The sequence below is a fragment of the Apus apus genome, chromosome 13, assembly GCF_020740795.1.
Source record: "Apus apus isolate bApuApu2 chromosome 13, bApuApu2.pri.cur, whole genome shotgun sequence".
Classification (NCBI taxonomy): Eukaryota; Metazoa; Chordata; class Aves; order Apodiformes; family Apodidae; genus Apus; species Apus apus.
The window spans coordinates 10,402,404-10,427,238 of record NC_067294.1 but is presented as its reverse complement, the minus strand read 5'-3'; the positions used below and the strand labels follow the sequence as shown (position 1 = coordinate 10,427,238).

The 24,835-nt window shown below is 45.6% G+C and overlaps 1 protein-coding gene across 2 annotated transcripts in view; it reads right to left on the bottom strand.

Annotated features, from left to right (window-relative positions):
• NEURL1B (neuralized E3 ubiquitin protein ligase 1B) overlaps window positions 1–24,067 on the bottom strand; it is a 34,533-nt gene extending 10,466 nt beyond the window's left edge. For both annotated transcript variants that reach the window (XM_051631640.1, XM_051631641.1), the window contains exon 1: window positions 23,985–24,067. In XM_051631640.1, coding sequence (XP_051487600.1) covers window positions 23,985–24,015 — 31 coding nt within the window. In that variant the 5' untranslated portion in view covers window positions 24,016–24,067. The remainder of the gene's footprint in view (window positions 1–23,984) is intronic.
• Between the last annotated feature and the right edge of the window lie 768 nt (window positions 24,068–24,835).

Genomic DNA, 24,835 nt, shown 5'->3' with positions numbered 1-24,835 from the left:
CGCCCCACATCTCCTGTTCTTTGCACCTGGCTTTGTAGATTTTTAAAGCAAAAATGGAAGGCATCCTGGCTGCTCAAAATCATCCTGTTAAACATAAAACCACATCACATGCACACATTTAATTTGAAATCTTTTCCCACTTGTGAAGTTTTAGAAGCTGACTGCCTGGCCCTTTCTTCAAGCTGCTTCCTCCCTGTCCCTCTTCAGGACAAGGGAAGGACTTTCTGATGCTTTCCTCTCATGGAAGGAAACACCAGAAGACACTGGGAGCTCAGCCAGGAAAACTGGTAGGAGAGCTGCAGTTGTGACACCTTTTTTGTAAGCAGAATTCTACCAGGTAGGGCAGCAAGAGGCTGGGACTTGCATTTGTGTCTGAACTGACAGAGGCTCTAAGCAACTGCAAGAGAAGAGGGGTTAGAGGTTTTTGACAGGAGTCAAAGAGCTACAAAGGCAAAGAGCTCCTGTTTCTATCAAGGAAAAAGGTCAGTCCTAAATTATGATAGGCAAATGCAGTGGCTGAACAAAAGGTCTTTTGTGTCTCTTCCTTCACCCTGCACGTGACAATTGTTGCGTAGCACAAGGTAATAGTTAATCCTGTCGTGCACTAATGTAAATAAATACATCCTTGCTTTTAGATCAGGTGGGGTTTCCCACTTCCATGCCGGGACTAAAAAGGCAGAGTTGGGGGAGATGTTGAGGAAAGAAGCTCCCCTGGTTGTCAGATCCCCTCTGGATGGTCCTCCCGCTCAGCACAGCCCCTGTGCTGCCAGCAGCATCACAGGCCAGGCTCCCCCTGGGGCTCTCACAGCATGAGAGGGTCTGTGGGGTCTTCCTTTGGTCTGTGGGGTCAGTCCTGGCCATACTGGCAAGAGATAAGGGTATTTCTCTTGGACATCCCCAGGAGAAATCTCATTTCTTGCCTCCCAAAGAGCTAAAATGCAGAAGATGGCTGCTTTCAGCACAGACCCACCCTGCTGCTCATGTGGGTGCTGCTCCATGTGTCTGCCTGCAAACGCTCCTGACAAATGATGCTGCTGCAGAAGAAACACAGTTTGGGATTTCCTCAGCAGAGAGAGGCACAGTGGCACAAACCCAGCCAGCACACAGTGCTGGGCAAGTGGCCTCAGGCAATGAGGGGTGAATCCTCTCCCAGCCACACTTTCCCACACTGGCTCCCCATTTTTCATCTGGATTCACAAAGCTTTTGTGCCATCCAGCTGGGATGGGAGTTAAGCAAAGCCACGGACAGGTGCTGCTGGGACAGGCTCTGAGGAGCTCCTGCAGGACCCGGTGGGCTCAGTGCTGCTTCCACATCACACCCCGCCTTGCTGGGCAAAAGCCTCCCTGTGTAGAGAAGCCCTTGTTTTATGGCCTACTGAACTGCATTTTTTTTTTCTAAAATGGTTAAAAAAACCTGCCCTGTGAAAGCAAGTGCCCTGGCCTCAGTGTCCTGGTATCAGCCAGGAGGAAGAAGGGAACAGAGCTTTTGTTCTTTCCATTATCACAAGAATCTCCTGCTTTCTACCCCATATGCAGCATCAGCTTTCCTCCCACATGGCCCTGCTGGAGAACACACAGAGCCCGGTGGGATGCAATGCCCTCCAGCCCAGCTCCCAGGCAAGGATTTCTCACACTGCTTTTGGAAAGTGCAGAGGACCGAGGCGGGAGCAGCTGTGACAGCAGCGCAACGGACGGAAGAGCAGGGACACAGGCACCCACTTCAAACGCAGCTGCCAGAGAGGAACCTAGGGACCAGGGTTTGGTGCTTTGTTTTGTTTTGTTTTTTTAAAAAAACAGGAAAGCATATTGTGGCTAAACAATAGGAAAGTCTCCAGAAGGAAATGAATGGATAATTTATTTAGAAGGCCATTCCCCCCTCACATGAACACCTGCCGGTTGCCACCAGGAATAAAGCCTGACATAACCCAAGGCAGGGGAGGCAGAGCTTTCCCACCAAAACATGCCTGAAGCTGAGCTTGGGCGTGTGCTTTACTCATTATGTACTGAAGGGGACTAGGCAAGCTCAGCAGGATGTTTGTGCCTTTGAATTGCCCTAATTCTATAGTCTGGATCACATTTCAGTCCCCCTGCTATTTCTCCAAACTCTTACCTCTCCTGGCTGTGCTTTCCCATCCAAAAGCCTGTCAGTGGAATAATGACAGCCAAGCTCGTGGCAGAGATGCCACCCTGCCCAAAGGTGCCTGCTGCCATGACAGACAGCTAAGAGCTATGCCAACTCTTTTTTTTTTTTTTTTTAGCTATGAGATTCCTACAATGCCTTGAGCAGGTAATTTCTTCTCTTCATGCCTCACTTCCCTGCATAAGAGAGAGCAATAGCATTCCTCCACCTTGCAGGAAGCTAAAAGGATTAAAGAATGTAACATTCTCAAACACTTCAATCTCTGAGCCCTGTAAGCATCTCAGTGGGCTGGCTAGATCATCAAATGAGGCATGAACCCACTGGGTCCCCTTGAGAGATGTCCTCAGGTCCCACCCAGCATTTTCCTGCTTTTCATTCCAGAATTTTCCATTTTCATCCCTACTCTCACCAACTGCAAACATGATGCTTGCAGCATGAGTCCCTTGAACTCACAACTAGAGCTTCAGCAAATATGAAGCCAGGAAAATATAAGAAAAAGCTGTACTGGAGAATTAAGAATGGTGTAGGGCTCCTCACTGAAACCTTCAGAAGAAACCCTGGCTGGAAGAAAGCACTTCCATCCACGTGGGCTGCCCTGAAATAAATGCAGGTTACAGGGACCTATGCTCTCAGCTGCAAGTTGCTATGACACATCTGAAACTTCACCTGCTTTCCAAAAGGCCAGCACATTTATTTCTTAGGTTATGCTGACCTTTGGAGGGGGTACTTTAACAAACACGCACTTTCCATTTCAAAAAGGTACAGCAGGCCGACCCTGGACAAATTCCACATATTTACCATGGTTCCAATTCTAAAAATAAACCTTTTTTTCACCCATTTGTTCACAGCATCAGGTTTGCTATGGCACGATAATCCCACCAACAGCAGCAGACACAATTCAGAAGAGCCCTCTCCAAGGCTGCTGCTCTCTGGGGCACGGGATAGAGGAGGCTGCAGAGCTGGAGAGTTGACCTTAAGCCACATTGATCCTGTCATTACTTGCACAGACAAGCCAGGCAGGAATAATACCATGGAAAGCCCTAAAATGACGGAGAGGAGAATAATGCTCAAGGAGACCAATGCTAAAGCAGAGAGCTACGATGGAGGAGGAGGAGGAGGGCACTCCCTTCCCCACGTGCAACTGGTCAATCCATGGTGTGTATTAACTCTACTATCGCTGCATCGAAAGATACTCCCTGCCTCACCCAGCCCTTTCCTGAAGACCCCTCCAGTAAATCCATGACAAAAGACACACAGGATTACTAGGCAAGCAAATTACAGGGCAGCCAGATGCCAAACAGGGATGCATCCTGGATAAAGCAAGGATGTCAAGGGAACACCCTGTAGAATCCCCAGCTCAGGGGAGATACAGTGCTGCAGCATGCAGCCAAAGCAGGGTCTCCCCATGCTGTTCAGAGAAAAGGCTGAAAGGTAGCCCTGTGCAGCCTGAAATCTGTCAGTTAAAGCTCACTACACAGGCAAAAGGGAATCCAACCAACAGACCCATGTCTTATCTTTATGGCTGCTGCTATATCAGTAACATTAGAACTTCCTATTACAGTAGATAGTTGTGTCGCAGCTGCTGCAACAACCCTGTTGAACATTAAACGGGGCACCTGGAGACAGGGGGCAGGTGGCTTTTGCTTTGGAGCAGGAAAATCCCAACAGGTGGGGACAAGGTAGTCAAGTTTACTGTATGATCACAAGCTTGTAGGGACAGCCCTCGTGGACTGAAAGTCAACAACAGCATAGTCCCACTGCATCTTCATGGCTGGAGATGATGCAGCTGCCCAGGGGCTGGAGCCTTGCCCAGGGCTGGAAGAAGCAGGCTGGGCTGTTACTGCAGATCACAAACATTAACAGTAACATGAAACAGGGTTCTGCTCTGACGCGATCTTATCTTCTGAGAACAAAGAGATTAAAATCTGTTCACATATAAATTTAGTGCACTGCTTAGACATTTATTAAAAAAAACATATATACAGAAAACGTGTCAGGGAGCTCTGCGGAAAGCGCCGGTGTTGTCTGTTCCACACTCACCAGTGTGAATCTGCAGAGTTAGGCTACCCAATCCAATATAAGGCTGCTACCAAAAAAAAAATGGCCTCATTTTCTCTCATCCTGCTGGCTCAAACTGGAAAACCCAACTTGACATAAAGCATTAATTCCTTTACTTTACATGACCAGTCCAGAGTCCTGCTTCGACATAAAGGCCTCCCTGCCCAGTCCTCTAACCTGAGACAAATTTCCAAGGAGTTAAAAAACCCCTCATGGTTCATTTGACGTAGTGATACAGACCTTGGGGTGTTAAAGGGAGAGTGAGGAGCCTGTAGTGAATCTTTTTGAAGAGACTAATTTGGGAAGGAGGGGAGGAGTAAGACAGAAGTTGCTTTTTCATTAAAAGAACTTGTGTTGTGGCACTGAGGTAACTCTCAATGCAAATATGTAATGGACACAGCATTTTTCATTGGAAAACAGTCTAGAAAAATCCCTGGCAGAGAACAGGGCTTGAATTAAATTCATAAAATAAAGTTACGCCTGTCTCCAAGAGGATTTTCAAGTGAAAAAACCCTCTCCCTTCTGTGGCTAATGCTTGAAACCAAACACTTTATGGGGGGTTTAAAAGAAAAAAAAAAAGCTAAAATCCATTATTTTCTAGGCAGAGACTAATGACACATTTATCCTGGTCTTCCAGGCATTCCTCCATGAAAGCAGAGAGGTATTTGCCAACAGCATTAGGCAAAATCCACTATTCTGATCCTTTTCTCAAACCAGCAAACGCAGGCAATTCCAGTAATGCAGTATTTTCCAACCTGCTCCATCTCTTGTCTCCCACCATGCCCTCAGGAAATGAGCTCCTGCATCCCTGGTCCTTTCAAAGTAAGCCTTTCCTTGCAGCTCGGAGCTCATACAAATGCAAAGTTCAACCACATCATTTAAAGGAATTGTTGCCATGACAGGAAAGCCAACGCAGGGGCTCAGCTCCCCTGGTTAACTGAACATCATGACACCAGCAACGGAGCCAAGAGACAGAAAGTGCAGCTGAAACACCAATGTCTCTCCAAGATCGACCAGCTGGCTCGAAGTAGAAAATAAACCACGACAGAAGGTTTCTTCCAAGGATGAAAAGTGCCAAGAGCAAATCTTCCATGATCTAGAAGTGATCACAGAGCTCCAAAGACTGGGGAGAGCCAGCGCTCTCCCAGATCAGGCAGGAGGACCCTCCCAACCCACTTCCAGACCATCTGCTTGACTTTGCTTTTTGGAAATGTGGGCACATCTTCAAGCCCTCCCCAGCCTCCTTCCACCTGTAAACAGTGACTGAACACTTCTGCATTCCTGTTGATACTTCTGTTTCTGTTCATAGGTCTTCATGTTTCTTTATCTTTCTGCCTACCTACCACAAGAACACACTGAAAAGTTTTCCTGTATCTTGTACTTTTAAAAGTTCTCAGACCTTTGTATTGCCTGCTTTTCTTTTTTTCTTTTTTTTTTTTTTTCCCTCTAGGCCAAGATGTTTTGCCCTTAGCCTGACCGTGCATTTTAATTTGGTTTAATGAAACAACTCCTTTCGTCACGTACAAATGAAAGACAATTTCAACTAAAAAAAAAACCCACAGAATACAATTACTCAATCCAGAAAAAAAAAAAAAAGGAAACATACTATTTCATCTCAGGAGTTTATTTCCTTGTGCCAAGAAACTACGCTCTGGTGGTAAATGAACTCAAACTTGACACAAAGAAAGCCAGTGCATGACTTCAATGGTGAGGCATTTTCAGAGCAAAGTGGGGTGCTCTGGCCTAAACCAATATGGTCTTGTGGATCAGGCTGTGGAATCAGGGTCAGCCATCAAAAACCTACCACTGGGTCTGCAAGAATAGGTAAGTCCACCTACGCTCACCTCTGTCTCCCTGTTCCCTGTCTCCATGGACGAATTTTGCTGCAAAGTTGGCTCCATCTTTATTACAGGTCTTTAGTTCTTCTGCATATAAATAGCACTAAGAATGCACAGAAGCCAACAATTAAGCATGGGGGAAAAAAAAATCTCCTCTCCCCCATATTATTAGCGAATCTGGGTCAATGAGTCTGCAACTCTAGTAACAAATTCTTAGACTTGGTTAATGAGAGACGGAGCAAGAGCGAGTGGGAGAGGGATGGAGCAAAGGCAGGGTTCATGCCATAATCCCTGCTGAAGTCTTTTGGTGCAATGAAAGCAGCTGCATGACAGATGAGGAGCCTTGGACATGGTGCAGCTCATTGTAATCTGCTCCGTGGCCTCGACACCCAAGTCCACTGGCTCGTGTCAGTCAGAAGGCCACACTCGTGAGCCAAAGAGCTCTGAATGATGTCAAGGATTTGAAAGTCATAAAATATGGGATGCAAAACTAGATGAAACTTTTGGCTACTGGCTAAAGACAAAAACAGCTTGTCAAAAAGAATCAATCAGCCGCTCTTACTATAGCTCTTACTGGGAATTTTTGGACTATGTTCTTGCTAATGGGCTGCATATGCAACACATGTGATTTCACACGCCAGGAGAGCAAACCTGTGCCTCTTACTTGATGTATTATGTTTTTTTAGAAAGTTAAACTTAACTTGGAGAGAGCAGAGGGCTGCTCAGCTCACTTTATCTTCTGGTCCTAAACTCAAGAGTCCATAGCACAGTTTTGGGAGGTGATCAAAAGCAATGAGCAGTAGTAGTAAGTTGTCATCTGTTTAACCAACTCCACAAATGGTTTCTGAGGACTGCTAGGTTAGGAGACTAAATATTTTCCAAACCTAAATGCTCAGCTTGTCAGTCAGTGATTAAAATACATTTTCTTGTGATTTATTATTTTCATTGTTTTCTAAAACAGACAATAAAGCATAAAGCAGAGAGCTCTTTAGGCTGAAAAGACTGGTCTGGAGGAATTAACTCAGCTGGAAACCCAAAGATAGAAGGAGGAGAGATGTGGACAAAATCCTTCATGTTCTCTGGGCTTTGGGGTTCTGCTTTGATTTACTGTAAATTCATAGAGAAATGGGGTCCAGTTTCCATGGATTTACAATGTTAAACTGTCTTTTTTTAAAGGCTGTTACTTTGGGCAGGTCTAAATCCCACTACCACCTTTTGATGCATCAATTTTGTTAAGTCAAGTGCATTGTGCTCACTGCAAGTTGAACCCAACTTAGAATACCAGCATCCAAGGATCCCATTTCAACAGTGGCTTTGCTGTTATATCAAGTGCCATTTAAATTGTGCATTCCCTTTTACCACAACCTCACTCAAGGACAGTCCCACAGTACATGTGTCAAGGCACCTTTTCCCTAGTGACTGCTCCTACACTCATTAGAGAAGGACTTTGTCTTCAGTGCTCAACAGCATGGTACCAGTACAGATTTTCATGGCATCAAGAAAGACACATATTCTTAATTTTATAGGCTATTGTGCCCCTGGGGTCTGTCACAAAGATCCCTTCCTCCCTGCCCCAGGCCAGCAGCGTTCACTGCTGCAGCAGAGATTGCAGACACAGCCTAAGAGCAACCCAAGGGACCCCCAAAATCTGCTGTATTAGTGAGTACTGCTGGTCCCTTGAGCCTTGAGGCCACCACGTGACTCTTACTTTCAGACAGGGAAGGACCCCCCTAGTTGTGGCTGTGTGAGACCCGTTCAATGTTCCTGGTCAATCACAGTGCACAGAAAAAATCCTACTTAGAGTATTTTTCACAGATTAAAAAATGAATCTTGGTTTGTCTCCTTGCTCCCGATTCCTCTCCATTCATTAATTCTTAACTTCCAAGACAACTTTTCCCCTACAGACAGTGTAAACAGCTCAGGATTGTTTTTCAGAGTAAAGCTTTGTGTTTAAAAATCATCCTTCTGAAACAGTGTTTTCCTTTTCCAATCATGACAGTGATTTGTTGAAGAGTTACAAGAACATGTGAGTGGTGTAATCACTGACATTGAAATGGTCCCTGCCCTCACCTGCTCCCCTCCCTGCCAGAGGAGCATGTAACAACCATTAATGCAAATAGACTCCCTGTTTCCATTGAACCTCTTTTCTTCTGACCAGCTGTACCAATTCATCTGCACCGGGGATTTATAAATAGTGACCATGTCATTCCAATGTTAATGGCTTTTAATGAAATTGGAGAATGAAATGCATTCCCTTGGAATATCCTCCGAGCAGCAAATTTATTCCATCCCATAGTTTCAATACAGGGTTTATGGAAAGAGTGCTGGAGCTTGGCACATCGTCCCCATCAGCCTGTCAATTTGTCGCTTCCAGCGCAGACAGGAACACAAAGAGGGAAAGAATTTTGTTGTCTCCCTGATGCAGGAAACCCACCCACCCCCTACAGCCAGGGGCAGTGTCACAGCACTGCCCTGGGAGGGCAGCTTGGGAAACGGAGGAAAAAAAGATGTGAAAGGTAATAGTTGTAATTTAGCCTGGCTTTCAGTGCATCGTTCTCTGAAAACACCCTAAAAGCCAGTGTTTACGTTGTCTTCATCCCTCTGAAATTCAGACTGCATGCAATTTATAATCGTGCCCTTCCCACCTCCAAAAAGCATGTTTGGAGAGGGGCCAGGACATGGGATGTGCTGTCAGAGCCCCCTGGGTCTGCCTGTGTGTCCCCCCATGCTGCTCCACCGCTGAGCTGTGAGCTCAGCTGGGGGCTGGTGCTCCAGACAAGGAGTGTTACAATCTGAACATGTTTTCCACACTCAGCAAAAAGCAAGAAAACTTTCCTATAACCAAGAGAATTGTCCAGCAAGAGGTCTACAGAGGAAGAACAGCAGATGAAAGGTGAGAGCAGCACTCAGAGCAATGCTACAGGGGCAGAAAGGAGAGCCTGGCCATTCCCTTCTGCCTTTGACTCTTTTCAAGAAAATCTTATGATAAAAGGAACAATCCTGCTATTTTTCTTTTCCTCAAATTTGTTACAGAAGCTTCTTTGGTCTTTATGTCCTATCTATAGTGGTTCTAAGGGTCTCTTTCTTTTTTTTTTCCCCTCCTAATTACAACTTTTCTATACTCAGAGGACAGGAGAGAATTCTGTTTAAGAGAAAAAACGGTGGAGCTATTTCAGTTCCAACAAGGATGGATAAGCAGAAAGCCATTAGACTTAACAGTGGCACCCATACAGGGCTTTTGATCTGTCCTAAGAGAGCCACAAAACCACAGGAAGAGGGGGAAAAAAGGCCTCTAAGATGTTCTTTCCAGCAAGCCCAGCTCCCAACACAGTGCAGCAGTTTTAAACGTTGTCCACAGTTCCTTTTATATTTACACACAGTTTAAACAGTGATCTGGCAGCAAGAGGGGAAAATGCTTTGGGAGGAACGCATGGCTGAGGAAGCTAAATAAAGAAGTGGCCAGGTCTTCAATCATCCTATATTTTATATATACAAAGGCTGCGATTCCACTAAGCTTTTCCGAAACAATATGCAAAGAATCCAAAACAGGGCAAAGTGATGGGAGTAACTGGTTATAATTAAATTGGGGTGGGGGGGAGCAAAGTACAGCTCTTCCACTCTGCCAGCTTAGTTTCCCTGGAGGCATCACAAAGCACAGAGGGGTTTGCAGTGGTGGGAACACTGATGGGTTACAGGTACCTGCATGGAGGTCGAGCCTGTGCTGGGTGGGCTGATGCCTGAGGCCAACACTCTCCCAGCAGAGTTTTTAAATAAATTTAATACTGGCCAAAATCTCATTCCAAGTGATCTGAAGGGCTGGTGCCTTCACTCAACTCCTGTAGAGTCCAACTTGTACAATAATATCACATATTTTGTTGGCTGTTTTAGTTAACATTCAGACAAATAGGCTATTTCTAAATACAGTACATCTTCAGAACTAAAGCCAAAAACCAATGTAAGAAAAAAGAAAAATGAAAAAAAAAAAAAAAGCAGAAAGAAAAGGAGAGTTCTTTGCTGGTTCAGAAACAGAGGAAAACATTCCACTAAAAATAATAATAATAAAAGCATCTTTTTTTCCTTGGTTGATTTTTTTTTTAAATGCATAGTTTTCTGCTAAGCTAGGAAGCCAATCTGAGAGGCAGGTGGTTGTGCAACACTTGGCTACTGCATGGCTGAGATGCAAGATCCTTTTCCATATTTACAGGAATTAATAGGAGGAAACAAGCCCCACTTTAAGACATTAAACTGTCCAAACAAAAGAAAATACAGTCATACCATTACTGGACACACAATGACCTCAGCCCCTTTCTTCATCTCAAATGTTTGCAATTATTTCAACACAAAAAAGATTTGAGCAAGAAAGGTTTATTTTTAAGCCTCCATGTCGATCTTCTTAACACCAGTGGGATTTGAGCCCAACACACCTAAGTCAACAGCAACATTTTTCTCCCTTTACTCTCCCTTCGTGGTACCCCAGCCAAGAGACGATTAAGGCAGGTGAACCAAAGAAATCTGGAGATGAGAGACAATCCCTTGCATTGTTGGAGAAAAATGCCAGCTATTTTTGGCCAGAAAAAAAAAAAAAAAAAAAAAAAAAAGGCTACAGCATTTTTGCTCCCTCCCCCAGAGGAAGGAATCATTCCCAAGAGATGGGGCGAATGTGTGAATAACCTCAACAGTGATCACCCGTGGGCGCCTGCCTGCCAGGGGAGGTCCAGGCAATATAAAGTACTGAGTTTCATCATGTTTTCCCACCGTTTTAAGGTGGAATTTGGACCATCATTCAGCAGAGCACACTTGGTCAATACCTTCAAAACATTTTACCACCAAGCTACAAAGCTGTTGCTAATTTTATAGCTCTGTTTGGGGTGGATTGTTTTTGTTTTCTTCATAGAAGAAATATAAAAATAAAATATAAAACCCCGTTGTATGGTCAAGCAGCACACTCCTTAGTAACCATGGAATTGGAAATTTTAGAAATCCCACATGAAACAATATAAACAGCTGTCTAAAACCTCCTATTTCCACCCAGATGGCTCTTGTTTCAATTAACAGAACCAAACTTTAATTCAGAGTCAGTCACTGGCCCTATTTGGATTTACTTGGAAAAACACACCTATAAATCACATACAAAAAACTGTGGAGAGAATTTGTTTCTCTTTGGGTGGCTGGGTGGTTCTTTTGGTTCCTTCTCCTTTTTTATGAGGTTTTTTTTGGGGGGGTTGTTTTGCTTGGTAGAATGAAACTGTATTACCAGACAAAAAATGGACAATTACATGTTGACAGCTTAGAGGCCCTGGTAGTTCTGGCCACAATAAAAGACAGGCAAGCAGCACAGCTACCCACTGTCCCTTTGCTACTCCAAAATAGATGGCAGCAAATGTCTCCTGTGCTGCATGTGCCCCTTTCATCATCTCCAAGGGACTTTTGAGCTGGAAACATGCTGAAAAAGGGATGTGAATGTATGGGAAGCCTGAATTCATCAAAACAGCCCCACACAGGTGCTCTTCTCTGGTCCCAAATCTACAAGACACTGGGCTTTGCAGATGCCACTGCTCAGCAAGTGCATTCTTGAAATACCAAATTTGAGCTGCAGGAAAGCCTTCTCCTAAGAAAGTCATCCATTGCAGTGGTCTGCTGCTGGCAGAAGGAGGGGAGAGACTCGGCTTCCCCGAATCCTCCTCGCACCCTACAGAAAGGCACGTTGCCCCCAGGGAGCCACACTTCTATCCACCCAACTCCTTGTCTGACAGCAAATCGAGGAATTGGCTTCAGCTGAAGCAAACTGCTCTCAAGATGTCAAAAGAGAATGCTGGAAATCATCTGACTGGCAGTGGCCAGTGTCCACCCTGGCACAGCTCCATCAGCTCAGGTCCATGGAGGACTTCCAGGACCAATGTGCTGCGTGTGCCACAGCAATGTGTGCACACAGTTTGGTGTATGTCTGAGATTTTCCTGATGGACAGGCAGATCAGAGCACTCACCAACGATAAACTCATCATCCTTTGCTGCAGAAGCAAGCTTGCTGTTTGCAAGAGCTGCTTGGCAGATACTGGGGCAGAAAGAGGCCAGGAAGTGGCACAGCCTGTCCTCAGCATCAGCCTGGGATGTACACTATGCCCAAAGTCCTGCCCCATCTAGCCCTCCTTACCCCCTCCATTTCCATGTTTTTCTGCATGCTGATATGCGTAAAACCACTGTTTCCAAATGGGAAAGCCCCCTCGTTAGCACCACTGTGGCTTTTCTCAGGCAGAGGCTGGGACATGGCACCAGCAAACCTGCTCATCAACAATCCCAGGGCAGAGCAGGCACCTGCCTGACCACAGCAAAGCTGGGGATGCTTTCCAGCTCAGCTTCCCACACACACACAGACCTCAGTGAGAAGGCAGCATATTCTCCTTTGCCCCTTTAGGTTTTTCTAGGCCACCCTGGTCAAGTAGGATCAATAGCAGAAACATTTCATGCCGTTGGTAACTGAACACCTCTTTGGGGAAATGGTCACTTCCCCACATAAAAAGCTTTCAGGTCCCAAAACTCACAGCCCCTCTAAGGCAGCATCATTCCCTTCAGCTACTTTTTCATTGCCACAGAGAGAGACAAGTCACAAGTAGTGTTCCCAGCACCACTTTTAACCCTGGGGGAAAAGATAACCAAAAAGACAGGGAGAGCTTTGGAAGAGCATTGGCTCGGCAGGGCAGAGACTCGAGGTGGGGATGTGATGAGTGACAGCTGGAGATGCACAGCAGCAGCCACTCCAACCTGATGCCTTGGCTCAGTGCTGGACTGTAGGCACAGAAAGGGAAAATACAGGAATCTAAGTACAGCAAGGTCCTCAGCACTGACCTACCTAACATTCCTGCCCATCACCTTTAGTCCACTGGGGAGGAGGGAACAAGGACTGCTCGATGCAGGGCTGTGCTCAAGAGACAAGGGGCAGGGAGCAATCAGGGCAGGGAAAAATACAGTCAAGATTGAGAGACACACAAGGAAAGCTTTTCCCTCCTTCTGGGACTGTCACATGAGGTTGTACCATTAATTTCATCTTAAAGAAAAACCTGAGAGCCTAGCTAAGGGCTACTTGACATGGTTTGGTGATTGATTTTAGTGGTGTGCCCATAGATTTCAGTATTTACAAGAGTGCAGGTTTTTTGCACGGGCACATAAACATTTCCTGAATAAGAATGCATACAAAAAGATGGTTTGAACATAGTTTGTTTTAAAATGAGAAGTGGTTTTGACCTCTTTGGAAGGAATGTACCTCTGCCCTCTGCCTAGAGATGGTCAGCTGGATGCTTGAAGAGGGTGGGAGAAATAGTAAACATGTTCTGGGAGCTGTGAAGCAAATTTTTATTTTTGTTTTGCTTCTAAAACAGCTTTTAGTATTTCTAAGAGCGAGAGGCATTTCAAAAGAAACACAATCCCTTGAAATTAAGTTTTTAAAAAGGGGCTGATTTTTCATGCAAATAAATTTTCAAGGAGAAATATGTGAACGCATCTATTAAGTGATAAACTCAGGCTGTTCCACGTGGGGCCAGCACTTCAGGGAGAAAGGGCTTTGCAAAACATTTTGCTAACCAAGCCTCACAGTGTCCTTGTGAGGCTGACAAGCTGGCAGCAGAGCCAGGAGCTCTGAGACACTGGGGGACCCTCACCCTGGGCTCCCCACCCAGGCACCCCTGTAAAGTCGAAAGGAAATAACCTGCACTGCTACTAGGAAGTGCTGAAAACCATCGCAGTTCTTGTCTGAGGGAGGAAAGGACTGTTATAACTAACTCATTAATTATGAATATTAAGCAAATCAAAGCTTTGAAGTTTAGTGTGTAACGACTCAAACTTCCGCTATTGTTCTGTTCGGTAAAATCAGACTCTCCAGACAGCATCTGTCAATCTGATCATTATGTAGTTAAATGAGGGGAAAAAAAATGTCTTCTCTCTCACCTGTGAAAAGCTATCTGTGCCTTGCAATTATTTGACTTGATAAATTTCATTTACTTGAGTTTTCCCTTTCAGATTTGGCTGGTCAAGTTAAACTATAAAGATTATTCACGAAAAGCAACAACAGTTGGTTACTAGGATACAAAAAATCACTTAGTATGTTCCTCCAATGAATAATCCCAGCAGAACACACACAAATTCAATACATTATGAATTTCTCTTTCTCTCTTACATAAACATTGGGGTTGCAGAGGTATTTCTTGGAATCCTTAAAAAGGAATTAATATCTTAATTACTATGCAATAGCAAAACAGAGGGAATAGCCAGGCCTTGCAGGTGAGCTGCATCCTTTGTCTAGACATGAAAGTTATTTTGAAAGAAGACAGGGTGGAAATGGCAGCAGATTCATTACTGCCAGTATCCATGTGCAGACACTGGTATTTGGCATGCTCACATGCCTTTTCAAAGCGGATAACATAAGCAGTAGATTAAGCTAATTTAGAAGAAGGCATTTGTATTGCAGAAAAAAAAATACCTCTTCCTGTACAATTCCATGTATACAAAAAGTCTTACACAAAAGCACTTGTTACCAGATCTCTGAACCTACAAGGTCAAGTGAGAGATTTAGTTTTTCTACACCGGGTGGGGCTGCCAAGCCAGCCCATAGGAGCCCAGCATCCAGAGCACAGCACAACTGCCACTGCTGATGTGCAAAACAAACTGCCACCAGACTCAGTCTGCCCTGAGCCACTCAGACATTTTTTTGGAAAAAACACCCAAACTCCAAAGATTCATTTTGGAGAGTTAACAGCATTCGGGTTTCTGTGGGTTTTTTTGGTGTGTGTGTGCTTGTATCCTGCTCTCTCTTCCTAGCCCTCACAGTATCCCCTAACATCAGCAATCCCCAGGCACGACTCAGCACAGACTGCTGTTCAAGGCTGTGGTATTTAAAGACACGCTATAGGGTCTGTTGGCTAAGAGCAGTTTTTATAAACTTCAGCTGAGATGGTTTCCCTTGAAATTCTGACTTGCAAAGCATCTGTCCTTCTCACCCTCTCCCTTTGATCACATCAGCAGCAGTGCTGTTCTGCTGCTGGCAAATCACCCAGTAATTGCTATTTAAGAGTCACAAATCGGATGCCAGTCTGAAGATCTGCCTCACACTCTTCAGAGGACATCTCCTTTCCAGGAGAGATCAACCAAAATGCCTGGCATACTGAAATGTCTGCAAGACTTCTTCCATGCAGGGAAGCTCTGCTGGCATCGAGCTTTCTCTCCCTGCACACATGGTTGTGATGCTCAGCTTTTATTTTTCAGCCCTCTGCTGACAAGACTCTCATGGAGACCCTGTGCCACGTCCTGTGTCCCTGTGGGCTTGTCCCCAGCTCACAGAGGGCTCCCAGCCACAGAGCCCCAAGGAGCACTGTGCTCTAGAGCAAATCCAACACTGACTGTCAGATGCAAGTCAGGCCACTTAAACTCTTGCCACTGTGTAGTTCACCCCTGTGAGCCATCACATGGAAGTTATCTCTGTTTTATAAGCCAGCACAATGGCCACCACACAATAAATCAGCTACTGCTTCTTCATCAATAAAAGTGAAGCAACAGCCAGTTAGTAAATTATTTCAGCTTTCATAGTAAGAAACTCTTTCACTTTGCAGGATAAAGTAGTCAAAGAGTTTTTGATGGCATCCTGGGGAAAGCACCACCAAAGAGCAGTCCTTTTAAGAGGGATTTTTTGGGGGAATACCTCTTTGGCAGGAACCTGCAGGGATTATCTAGCCCGTCTCTACTATCTGATGGGACCAGCTCTACCAATGTCATTCCTAGCTGATGAACAACAAACTTGTTCCATTAGACAGCCAGTGATGTAGATATTCCAATTTACTGTACTGCACCAAAGCTTTGATGTTAACCTGTCTGCACATGCCCCAAAGCCCTGGAATTCACTGCAGCCTCTTAGCTGCTCCCTCAGCAGCAATTTTGGCCACCAGCAGGACACCAGACCAGACAGATCTCAACTGCCAACTGTCTTCTGTTACCAAAAATTTAATTTAAAAAAAAGGCAAAAAAAAGTTCTATCCATTGGTGTCAAGTTCAAGACCCCAAGAAACACCAATTTCCCCTCATTAGAAATTATGCTTTCCACCTTAGGATCACACTGAGGAGATAACTTTTGAACTCCACTCCATAAATTACAGAACACGTTAACCTGAGAAGCTGGTGCCCCAGTGAGACCAAAACAGGTAACAGGCTGAGAAATGCTGTTGCCACAGTGCTAGTCATCACTCAAGAAAGAGAAATAAACCTGAATGAAATTATTTCATTTCTGCTGCCAAATGAGATGTTCTATCTTTTATCTTTGGCTTGTCAAGGCAGAACTTGGCAGATTTAACATTAGAATTATGGAGGAGGGCAAAAAATCAAACAACTTTTTTCCTTGACATTTGGAAACCTGATGGAAAACTTTCACTCAGGGAAATTCTCTCTTGACTGACTGTCCTTCCTGTGTTGCTACACGGGCTATGAAAAACAGAGCTCTGGTTTTTATGTTGTCAATTTATTTCTCCCACATAGCCATAAGACATTATGCCATCAGGAGTACAATCACAAGAAGCCTAGAGTCACAGACAAATGGATGGTTAAAAGAGAATTCCTAACATACAAAAGTCTCATTATTATGTAAATATCCACAGTGAAACAAAAAAAAAACGGAGAAAACAAAACCTGTTACACGCAACAGCCGACAACTCTAAAAACACAACTGCATTCGTTTTTCTCCCTTCAAAGCATCAGTAGCTCTTAAAAAACCTGTGATTTCCCTGCTGCACTGAAAAGCTTTGAAATGCAATTAAATGTGACGTTTTTTAAGAATCTTGCTGTGTAATTCCAGCAACAAGCAATAAGTCATTTCATATCTTCTGATTTGGTTTCTTTACACCAGTCCTATTGGTGTAGAAAGGAAAAAAACAACATGGTTTTGCTGGAGCAGGGAAAGGGATAGGGATCCTCTCGGAGTAGGGGATCCCCTGAGCTGCTCCACTGCCAGAGGTCTGAAAGAACCAAGAGAGAAAAAACTTCTGGGTGGAAAGCAAGACCTGCTTACACAAAGCAGAGGAAGATATCTCCCTGGACACAGAGCAAAAAACAAATTAACAAGCAAGAAATCACTTTCCCCTCCCTCACTCCTCCCCAAAGCCCTGCTTCAGCTGTTCAGACACCAGGAATTTAATGTTCCAGCAGTCAGTAATTGAGACAACAGAGCATCCAGGCCTGAAGGGAAAAGCTGGCACAGGTATGCTGAGATACAGCTTTCAACTAGATGTCTTGTTGCCAGTGATTCATGCTTTTTAACACACAGAGAGGGGAAAAAAATACAGCCATCATCAAGATATGGAACAACCCAGAGTAAACAGCATCTCCTTCCCACCAAGCATGTCCTCCCATGGGCACACATGAAAGGGACTGTTGTGAAAGGACTGCTCCAGCTAATGCCTCTGAGGAGTCCTGCTGTATTTGCAGCATGCGAAGAGGTGGGACGGGGACGTCATCAGAGAGCTAGTAGGGCCTCACAACCTAAGGGGAGTGGGGCCATCAGATAGACATATGGACCATTGATGCACGGTCAGTTCCCTCAGGGACACAGCAGGTCAATGATGGCAAGCGGGTAGAAACTGCCTAAATGAGAAGAAAGAACAAAGTATGGAAATGCTCCTATAGCAAAATTTCCTCAGGTGCTGCAGGCAAAAAAGCCTCCTCAGGATGTGACATGGAGCTAGGTCCCTTCCAACAGCCCCTGGGGCTCCCACCTCTTTCAGTGTTTTGGTAAGTGAGCACACAGCTGCCCTCTGGGCAGGGTTTGGAGAATGGCCCACTGGCCATTCTCTATTACCATGCCAGGAAGCCCCAAATGAGCATGTGGCCAAGGAGCTGACTGGGAGCAGGGAAAGTGCAAGTCATGAGTCAGCCCTGAGGTCTGGCAGCCCTGGCAAGAAGCAGCAACAGGCACAGGATGCCAGACTGCTCCGGGCACAAGTATGGCAGGAAACAGAGGAGATAGGACAGATGGAAATACAAAGAGAAGAGATGGAGATTTGCTTCCCTGCTTCTCTCCTGAACCCACCACATCCATCACAGTCACATTCACACTCCACCTTAGGAAAACCTGCTCTTATTTTAGCTACCAACCTGCACAGATAGGCTCCGTAAACAGTGGGATGCTGATGAGAAAGAAAATGTTTCCTTTCAAGGCAAACTGTGCAGCAGGACACTGACTGTCCCAAAGTGCAGCTCCGAAACTCAGTGAGCTTGACTGCTAAATCCACTGGAGCTAATGAGGACCAAGGTGCTTATTTGCACTCCTAATTGAAAAGCCATTGAATGTGATAGGCAAGAAGGATCCTTACTAGAATGGGAAGAGAAAGAAGCACAGCATGAGCTTCAAGGTGACTCATCCTTTTCATGTCAAGTAAACATGAATGCCTGCACATTGAAACCTGACTGCCTAAAGTTAAACACCTTAAGCATACTTAAGCACCTCCATAGGTTGTCAAATTGCAATGTGCAAGGAAGCTTTGCAGTTTCCTTTGCCTGCGGTAAGGGCTCTCCAAGAGTTTTGCTTGCACACACACAGACTTAGGGGTGTGATTTTAAGCACCTAAATGGGGGTCAGATGGTGACACACAGGTCCTTCAGTTATCTAGAGAAGTAAAGGGGGAATGTGCTGTTTGCCAGATATCCTACCTCTTAGTAAAGCAATTCCCCTCTAGAGCATAAACAATGAAACAGAAGAGAGGGCACCTGCCCAGCACTATCCAGCGGGAGAGTGGAGAACAAGGAGAAGCTCTTGCTTTCCTGACACAGTTGGCAATGTGCTGTGTGTGTCTGACAGGACATGGGCTGTGGGGCAGGGCACACGGCTACACTCAGCACTGTCCTGATAGGCAATGCCTGCTTGGAGTCAAATGCAGTTGTTTCTCCAGTCTCACCAGCCAAGATGCCAATGGTAGTGCTGAATTAATCATGCCAGTTGGCTGCAGCACATTTTTGGGTATGTACTGTGTGAAGCTTGTTAAAGATAGTCCTCAGTATGCAATCAACCTGTTCCAGCTCTAAATCACAGGGAAGGCTGAGCAGTTTCACAGGATTCCTTTTGAAGAGTGGAAAAGCAGAAAGCTACAAAAGAAGCAGCAAATTAATCTGTGTTTTTTTTTTTTCCACTTCTATGACCTTCTTCCTGGAGATACTTCATGCCTGCATGTTAATTAATTAACTCTCATATACCCATGTGAGCCAAACAGTTTCCTACCTCCATTAACATAAAAGCAAAACCATGATAAGGCCACTTGCTCAAATGTCACATGAGAAGTCAGGAGCAAAATCAATGACAGACTCTAGAAACCTCAACTCCCAGACTAAAAGAGGCAGAAAAACAGGCAAAATAGGGCTGTTATGAGGCAGGATTAACACCTGTAATCACAGAGTTGAACTGAACCCAAACCAAAAACTGGTCTGAACAGGTACCTTTTTCACTCAAACCAGAACAACCTGAAGTGTTATTTTGTAGTTTTGTTGAAGTCAGACTGGAACCAAACCAAACAATCTACTGAACTGACTCCCTGCTCACAATCCCAGGTACTCCTCCTATGGTCTATCACCAGAAACTAAAGGAAGGACCCAAGAACCAATCTAAACAAAATTGCCCCTTGAAGCTGAGATGTTAGTCTCAGAGAGCTTTTTCCCACTAAATGGCCTTTACTACTCCTTTCTTACAAAGTGTGTGTATTGTGGTAACAGGCACCAGCATTTTAAAAAGGATACACAGAAACATCATCTTTTGCCCACAAACTATAAATTTCTGCTGCTCTACAGTAACCAGGACCCTCTGACCGTCACTGTTCTGCAACAGACTGGCAGGTGGGAGCATCAGCCCAGTGAAGGTCTAAACTTGGGATTCCTGACTTGCTGAGAAAGGGTTAATTATTAAAAGCTTTTTTAAGAATACAAAACAACTTATTGAAAATAAGAAATCAAAGTAACTTCTGCCAGAACAAGCCCCATTCTCCCTTGTGTTTACCAGACACAAATGCCACTCATACTTGGTATTCCTCGCAGTTGTGAGGAAGGCTGTGGGAGAAGCACTGCAATCAGATCCCAGCCGGATTCTTAAAAGGGAATTTGGCTCCTTTCTTAAATACCAATGACCCTATTTGGGCCAGGATCAACAACTGGATCCCAACTGGAAAGTTCTTTACTTGTGCTTTAGCCAGCAAGTGCCTCCTGCCTGCCCTGCCCACCCTGCCTGCCCGCAGCAGCAGCTGTCCATGCTCACCCCACCAGGACGAGCCTCTGTGCCTTGCAAGGACACTTGCTGCCTGCCTGCCTCTCCTAGATGTTGTTCCTTTCTATTTCCTGCACCTCTCAGCTCCATGTAAGGGCTTCACCAGGTCAAGGGAATTTTAACCTCTCCCAGCCTGCCAGTTCTCAAGTACCATGGGGCTCCCTGCATCGTCAGGGGAGGCTTCATGCTCCCCTCTGGCTACTAATAATTTTCTGAGCTCTGTTCAAAGTGTCTGCCAAGGAAAGCAATTAGCATGGAGAAATTAGCACCATCCATGATGCTAGGGTGTGGATGTGTGCTGCTCACTGCCTTGCTCACCAGTGAGTTAACTCAGGAGAGCAACTCCTCTGTGGAGCACCAAAGGTAGGAGCAGCCACAAAGCCTGATGCCGGTATGCAACCCATCCACCAGCAACATCCACATGGCCTCCCAGCCCACTCTGCAGGTCAGGACACGTCCCGCCCATTGGCTGCAATGTTGTACACCTAGTTTATCACCTGTAGGAGACAGAAAAACTGCATGCCTCAATAATAAAGAATTCACTCTTGCCTAACCACCTGCCCACAAATCGTCTTGAACAATGGGCAGTGGTAAGGGGAGGGAGGCAAGCAAATAGCACCATCCAAGTGTAAATTCCCACGCTGCACTGGTGATGCCGTGCGAGGTTCTCTCACTGGAGATGCAGGACAGGCTGGCAAGGGGATAGTCCTGAGCGGTGGCAGCCAGCACCACAGGGGACCCCAAAGGCAAGGAGGTCCTGCTCACCCCTGCAGGGTCAGGCCAGCCACAGGAGGCAGCCGTCCTGCTGGAGGAATGTGTCAGGTATCACTGAGCTGTCACCTAGATAAGAGCGGTTTCCAGCACCACCTCAGGACCGTTGTTAAGCGTATCTGACACATCTCAGCTCTTTGCCATTCAAATGCCTCCTCAACCGGTTCAAATATAGAAGCTGCCTTTCATTAGCCCAAGCTTATTACTCATTTCAATACCACTCTGGTTAGAAACCTCGCTGTTAATTTGACAAAAAGCCTTCATCCATTGTGTGTTAACCATCAGATACTTGGCAAACACAAGTTGCCCAAGCTCCCAATAAAAATTTCTGCGGCACCGATAGCGAGTGCTCTTGTATCGTTACATGGAAATGTGGAGAGGAAGGGTGAGGCTGTGCAAGGATTTAAAGATGCAACAAGAACAGAAAACATATTTGAACCCATTCAGGTATACAAATGAGTTGAGCTGTGTTCAATAAGACTTAAAATTGAATTCCATTATTTGAGAAGAGTGTTTCCATTTCTATATGAAACCTGAATTGTTGATTGTTTGGCTTTTCCAGGAGCCTAATGACGAAGGTTCCTCCTCTACATTGGATCAGAATGGAAAGACATTGTCAACCTTGAGCTATTTATGGTGAACGAAACAACAAAAGGGGAACAATATCTGTAGGCTTCTACAGTTAATGAATTTAACACAACAGGTAGACAAACTTTATTTTGGGGGGGTTCTGTTTGTTTGTTTCTTCAGCCCATGGGACAGGGGAGAGCAATTCCTCTATTAGTCAAAATGAGAGTGAAAGTGCTCGGTCTGCCAGGGTGAAGAAAGAGGTGTGTTTTGGACAAGGCAGAGGAAAGATGTAATTCTGATTGATTATCTTTGTGTAATTCTAAACAGCCATAGCATTTATAAATAGGATTTCAACCAATTATTCAGTCTTCTGGAAAAACTTTATAATTTGCAAAAGGACTGTTCCAAGAACAGTTCTAAACCTGCTTCCCTCCATTTGGATAACGAAAGACAAACAATGCATCCAAGCACATCAACGTGAAAAATTGCTGAATTGTGTCCAACCTGACAAAATACATTTGTAAACTCGCAAATTGCAAACATCCAAAATCTCTCTCTCCTGCGGCCACAGCTTCTTTTGACTGTTGTTGCTTTGTAAAAACCGAACACAGCTAAATTTAGAAAAAAAGGCACATTTTCAGCATCTTCCAGCACATCAGCAAATGGTGCTCAAGTGTCCTGCGTGTTTTTGCCTTGCGCAATTGGACAAATGTTTGCAAATGGACCATCCCCAGCAAGGCAATCCTCACAGACGGTCTCCACCTGGCAGGACAGGACAGAGATTTTTCTAGGCCACCAGAACAATGAATGGGGAGGTCTACATAAGTCAAGACCTTGTTTTTTTCCATCAAACTTTTCCTCTTTCTTAATAACTTCTTTTGAAAGCACCGCGAGGAACTCTTTAATCACACAACTGCGGTACAACTGATGTCATCCCTTTTTTTAAATTCACGTGTGTAAGGCTCTGGATGTGAAGGCTGCTCAGGAGAGACTGTTCTAGCAATAGGAAGAATGGCTGATACAACTCTCAGCCTTCTGGAACAGAGCTCACAGCTAGATCCCACGTCCCAGCAGGTACAAATATTTTTTCTTTGGGGAGTTCTAGCCTTACCGAGGCAACCTCCCCTGACCTGAGGATATTTCCCTGGCTCTCCCAGCTTTTTTCCATGTACCCCTTGATGTTGCCTCTAGCTGAAAAGCCAAATCACAAAATTAATTTTCTCCAAGGTCATGCACTCTTTACAATGCCTTTATTTGCTGATTGGTGAGGTATTTAAAAAACTTAAAACGTAAAACTTCCTTATTGTGAAAGGAGCTAATTTCCCATTTAAATGTAATAGAGAATGAGAGGAGATGCAACTAGAAATCTAATAAGAGGTTCATAGCTAAACCACAAGCCTAGCAGCTTTCTTTTGTGCCTAGAAGGTCCCAAGTACCCCCTCTTTGCAAAGACAATACATGGCACATCCAAATGCAAATCTATTCCTCTCTTTATTTCTATATTCAGTTCCCTGGCTGATTACAGGGAAGCATGTGTGTGTGTTCAATAGGTCCTCCTGCTACTTTCAGTAAGTTTAATAATACCCTTTTTATTTATGGGAGCCCAAAGTACAAAGGATGCAATGCAGGAACTCTGCAAGAGCAAAAAAGAAAACCAAAAGCAAAGGAAACTAGCTTGAAGATACAGACTGGCAAGGGCTCAGTAATTCAATCCTGTTGATTCTATAGAGACCAACTGCTTTTATTACACATTGATTCTCTGAGGAGGAAAAAGCCTCACAATTACCAACTTGCAAAGGAAAAGAATCCGTACATCTCTTGTGTAAGAGAACAGAATTCACTAAAAAGTCTGCTTAGAACCAGGACAACCTACCAAGCACATTTCAGCTCTGCTTTCAAATAGTTTTCTTCTGGTGACTTTGAACAACTAACGTCTCTCCGTATAAAAAAGTTCTACTAAAAAGGGGGGAAGAGGGGGTGGAATGAAAACGAAAGCCGCTACAAGGGTTGGCCAGGAATGCTGGGGATCACTGGTTCAGCTGGGAGAACAGCTCCCCTTCACCGCTCCTGTGCCTCTCACGTGAGCGCGGCTGCACCCCGGCTCGAGCATCACCGCCTGGGTGCCCGTCGCGGCGAGAACCATTAAAAACCCCAATAATTCAATTTAAAAAAAAAAAAAATAAAAAAAAATCAATATTCAGCTTATCCCGAGCCGCTCCGCCGGGCTCGGACCGGGGGGGGCTGCACACCCTTCCTCGCCCCCCTCTCCCCCTCTCCCCAGCATCTCCCGAGCCCAGGACGCGCCCCCCGCCCCGCTCCCCCCCGCCGGTACCTGCCAGGGTCTTGTGCACCGTGTTGCCCATCGCTCCGCTCGGCGGCGCGGCGGAGCCCGGCCCGGCGCAGCGCTCCGCAGGGCCATGGACAGCGCCCGCCTCCCGCCTCCCGCCGCGCACCGCTCCGCGCCCGCCCGCGCCGCCCCCCGCGCCGCCCCGGCCCGCCCCGCACCGCCCCCCGCCGCTTTTCCGGGACGTCTGGGACCGCCGGGCCCGTCCTGGCACCCTGAGCGGGGGCGTCGCGGAGGAGCGAAACGAAGGCAAAAGGCGGGGGGCAGCTGGCGCGGGAGCTGCCCGCGGGGCTGGGGGTGAAGACGGGCTCGGCTCCTCCCCAGAGGGTCCACCGCCCCCAGAGGGTCCACCGCCCCCAGAAAACGCCTTTTTACCTCTCTCCCTTAGAAGAAAAAAACCCGCTTGCTTTCTTAGGAAAAAATAATACATATATATATATATATATATATATACACGTTTGGAGAGCAGGGGGCACGGCTGGCAGTTCCAGCTTTATCCTCAGGACAGCCCTTTCCATCAGCAAAACCTTCCCGGACGGTACAAGCTGCACTGGGAAACAAACACTGGGAGTCCATAAACCAGAGCTCTTGTCCTCTCCGTGCCCTTTATTACGGGGTGACCTTGGATGAGCCACTTTGCATCTCAGTGACACAGCTTCCCCATCTGGGATTTGAGGGCATTAGCAGGAGGGTTGTGGTGGCAGATTCATTAGGAAGTTTGAAGCACATGGATACCATGGTGACAAAGGACACCTCAGCCTGAAGTGCAGTATTGACCAGGTTTTCTCACCACTTCTCTCTCCTGATCTAAAAGCATGCTTATGTTTACAGCCCCAGAA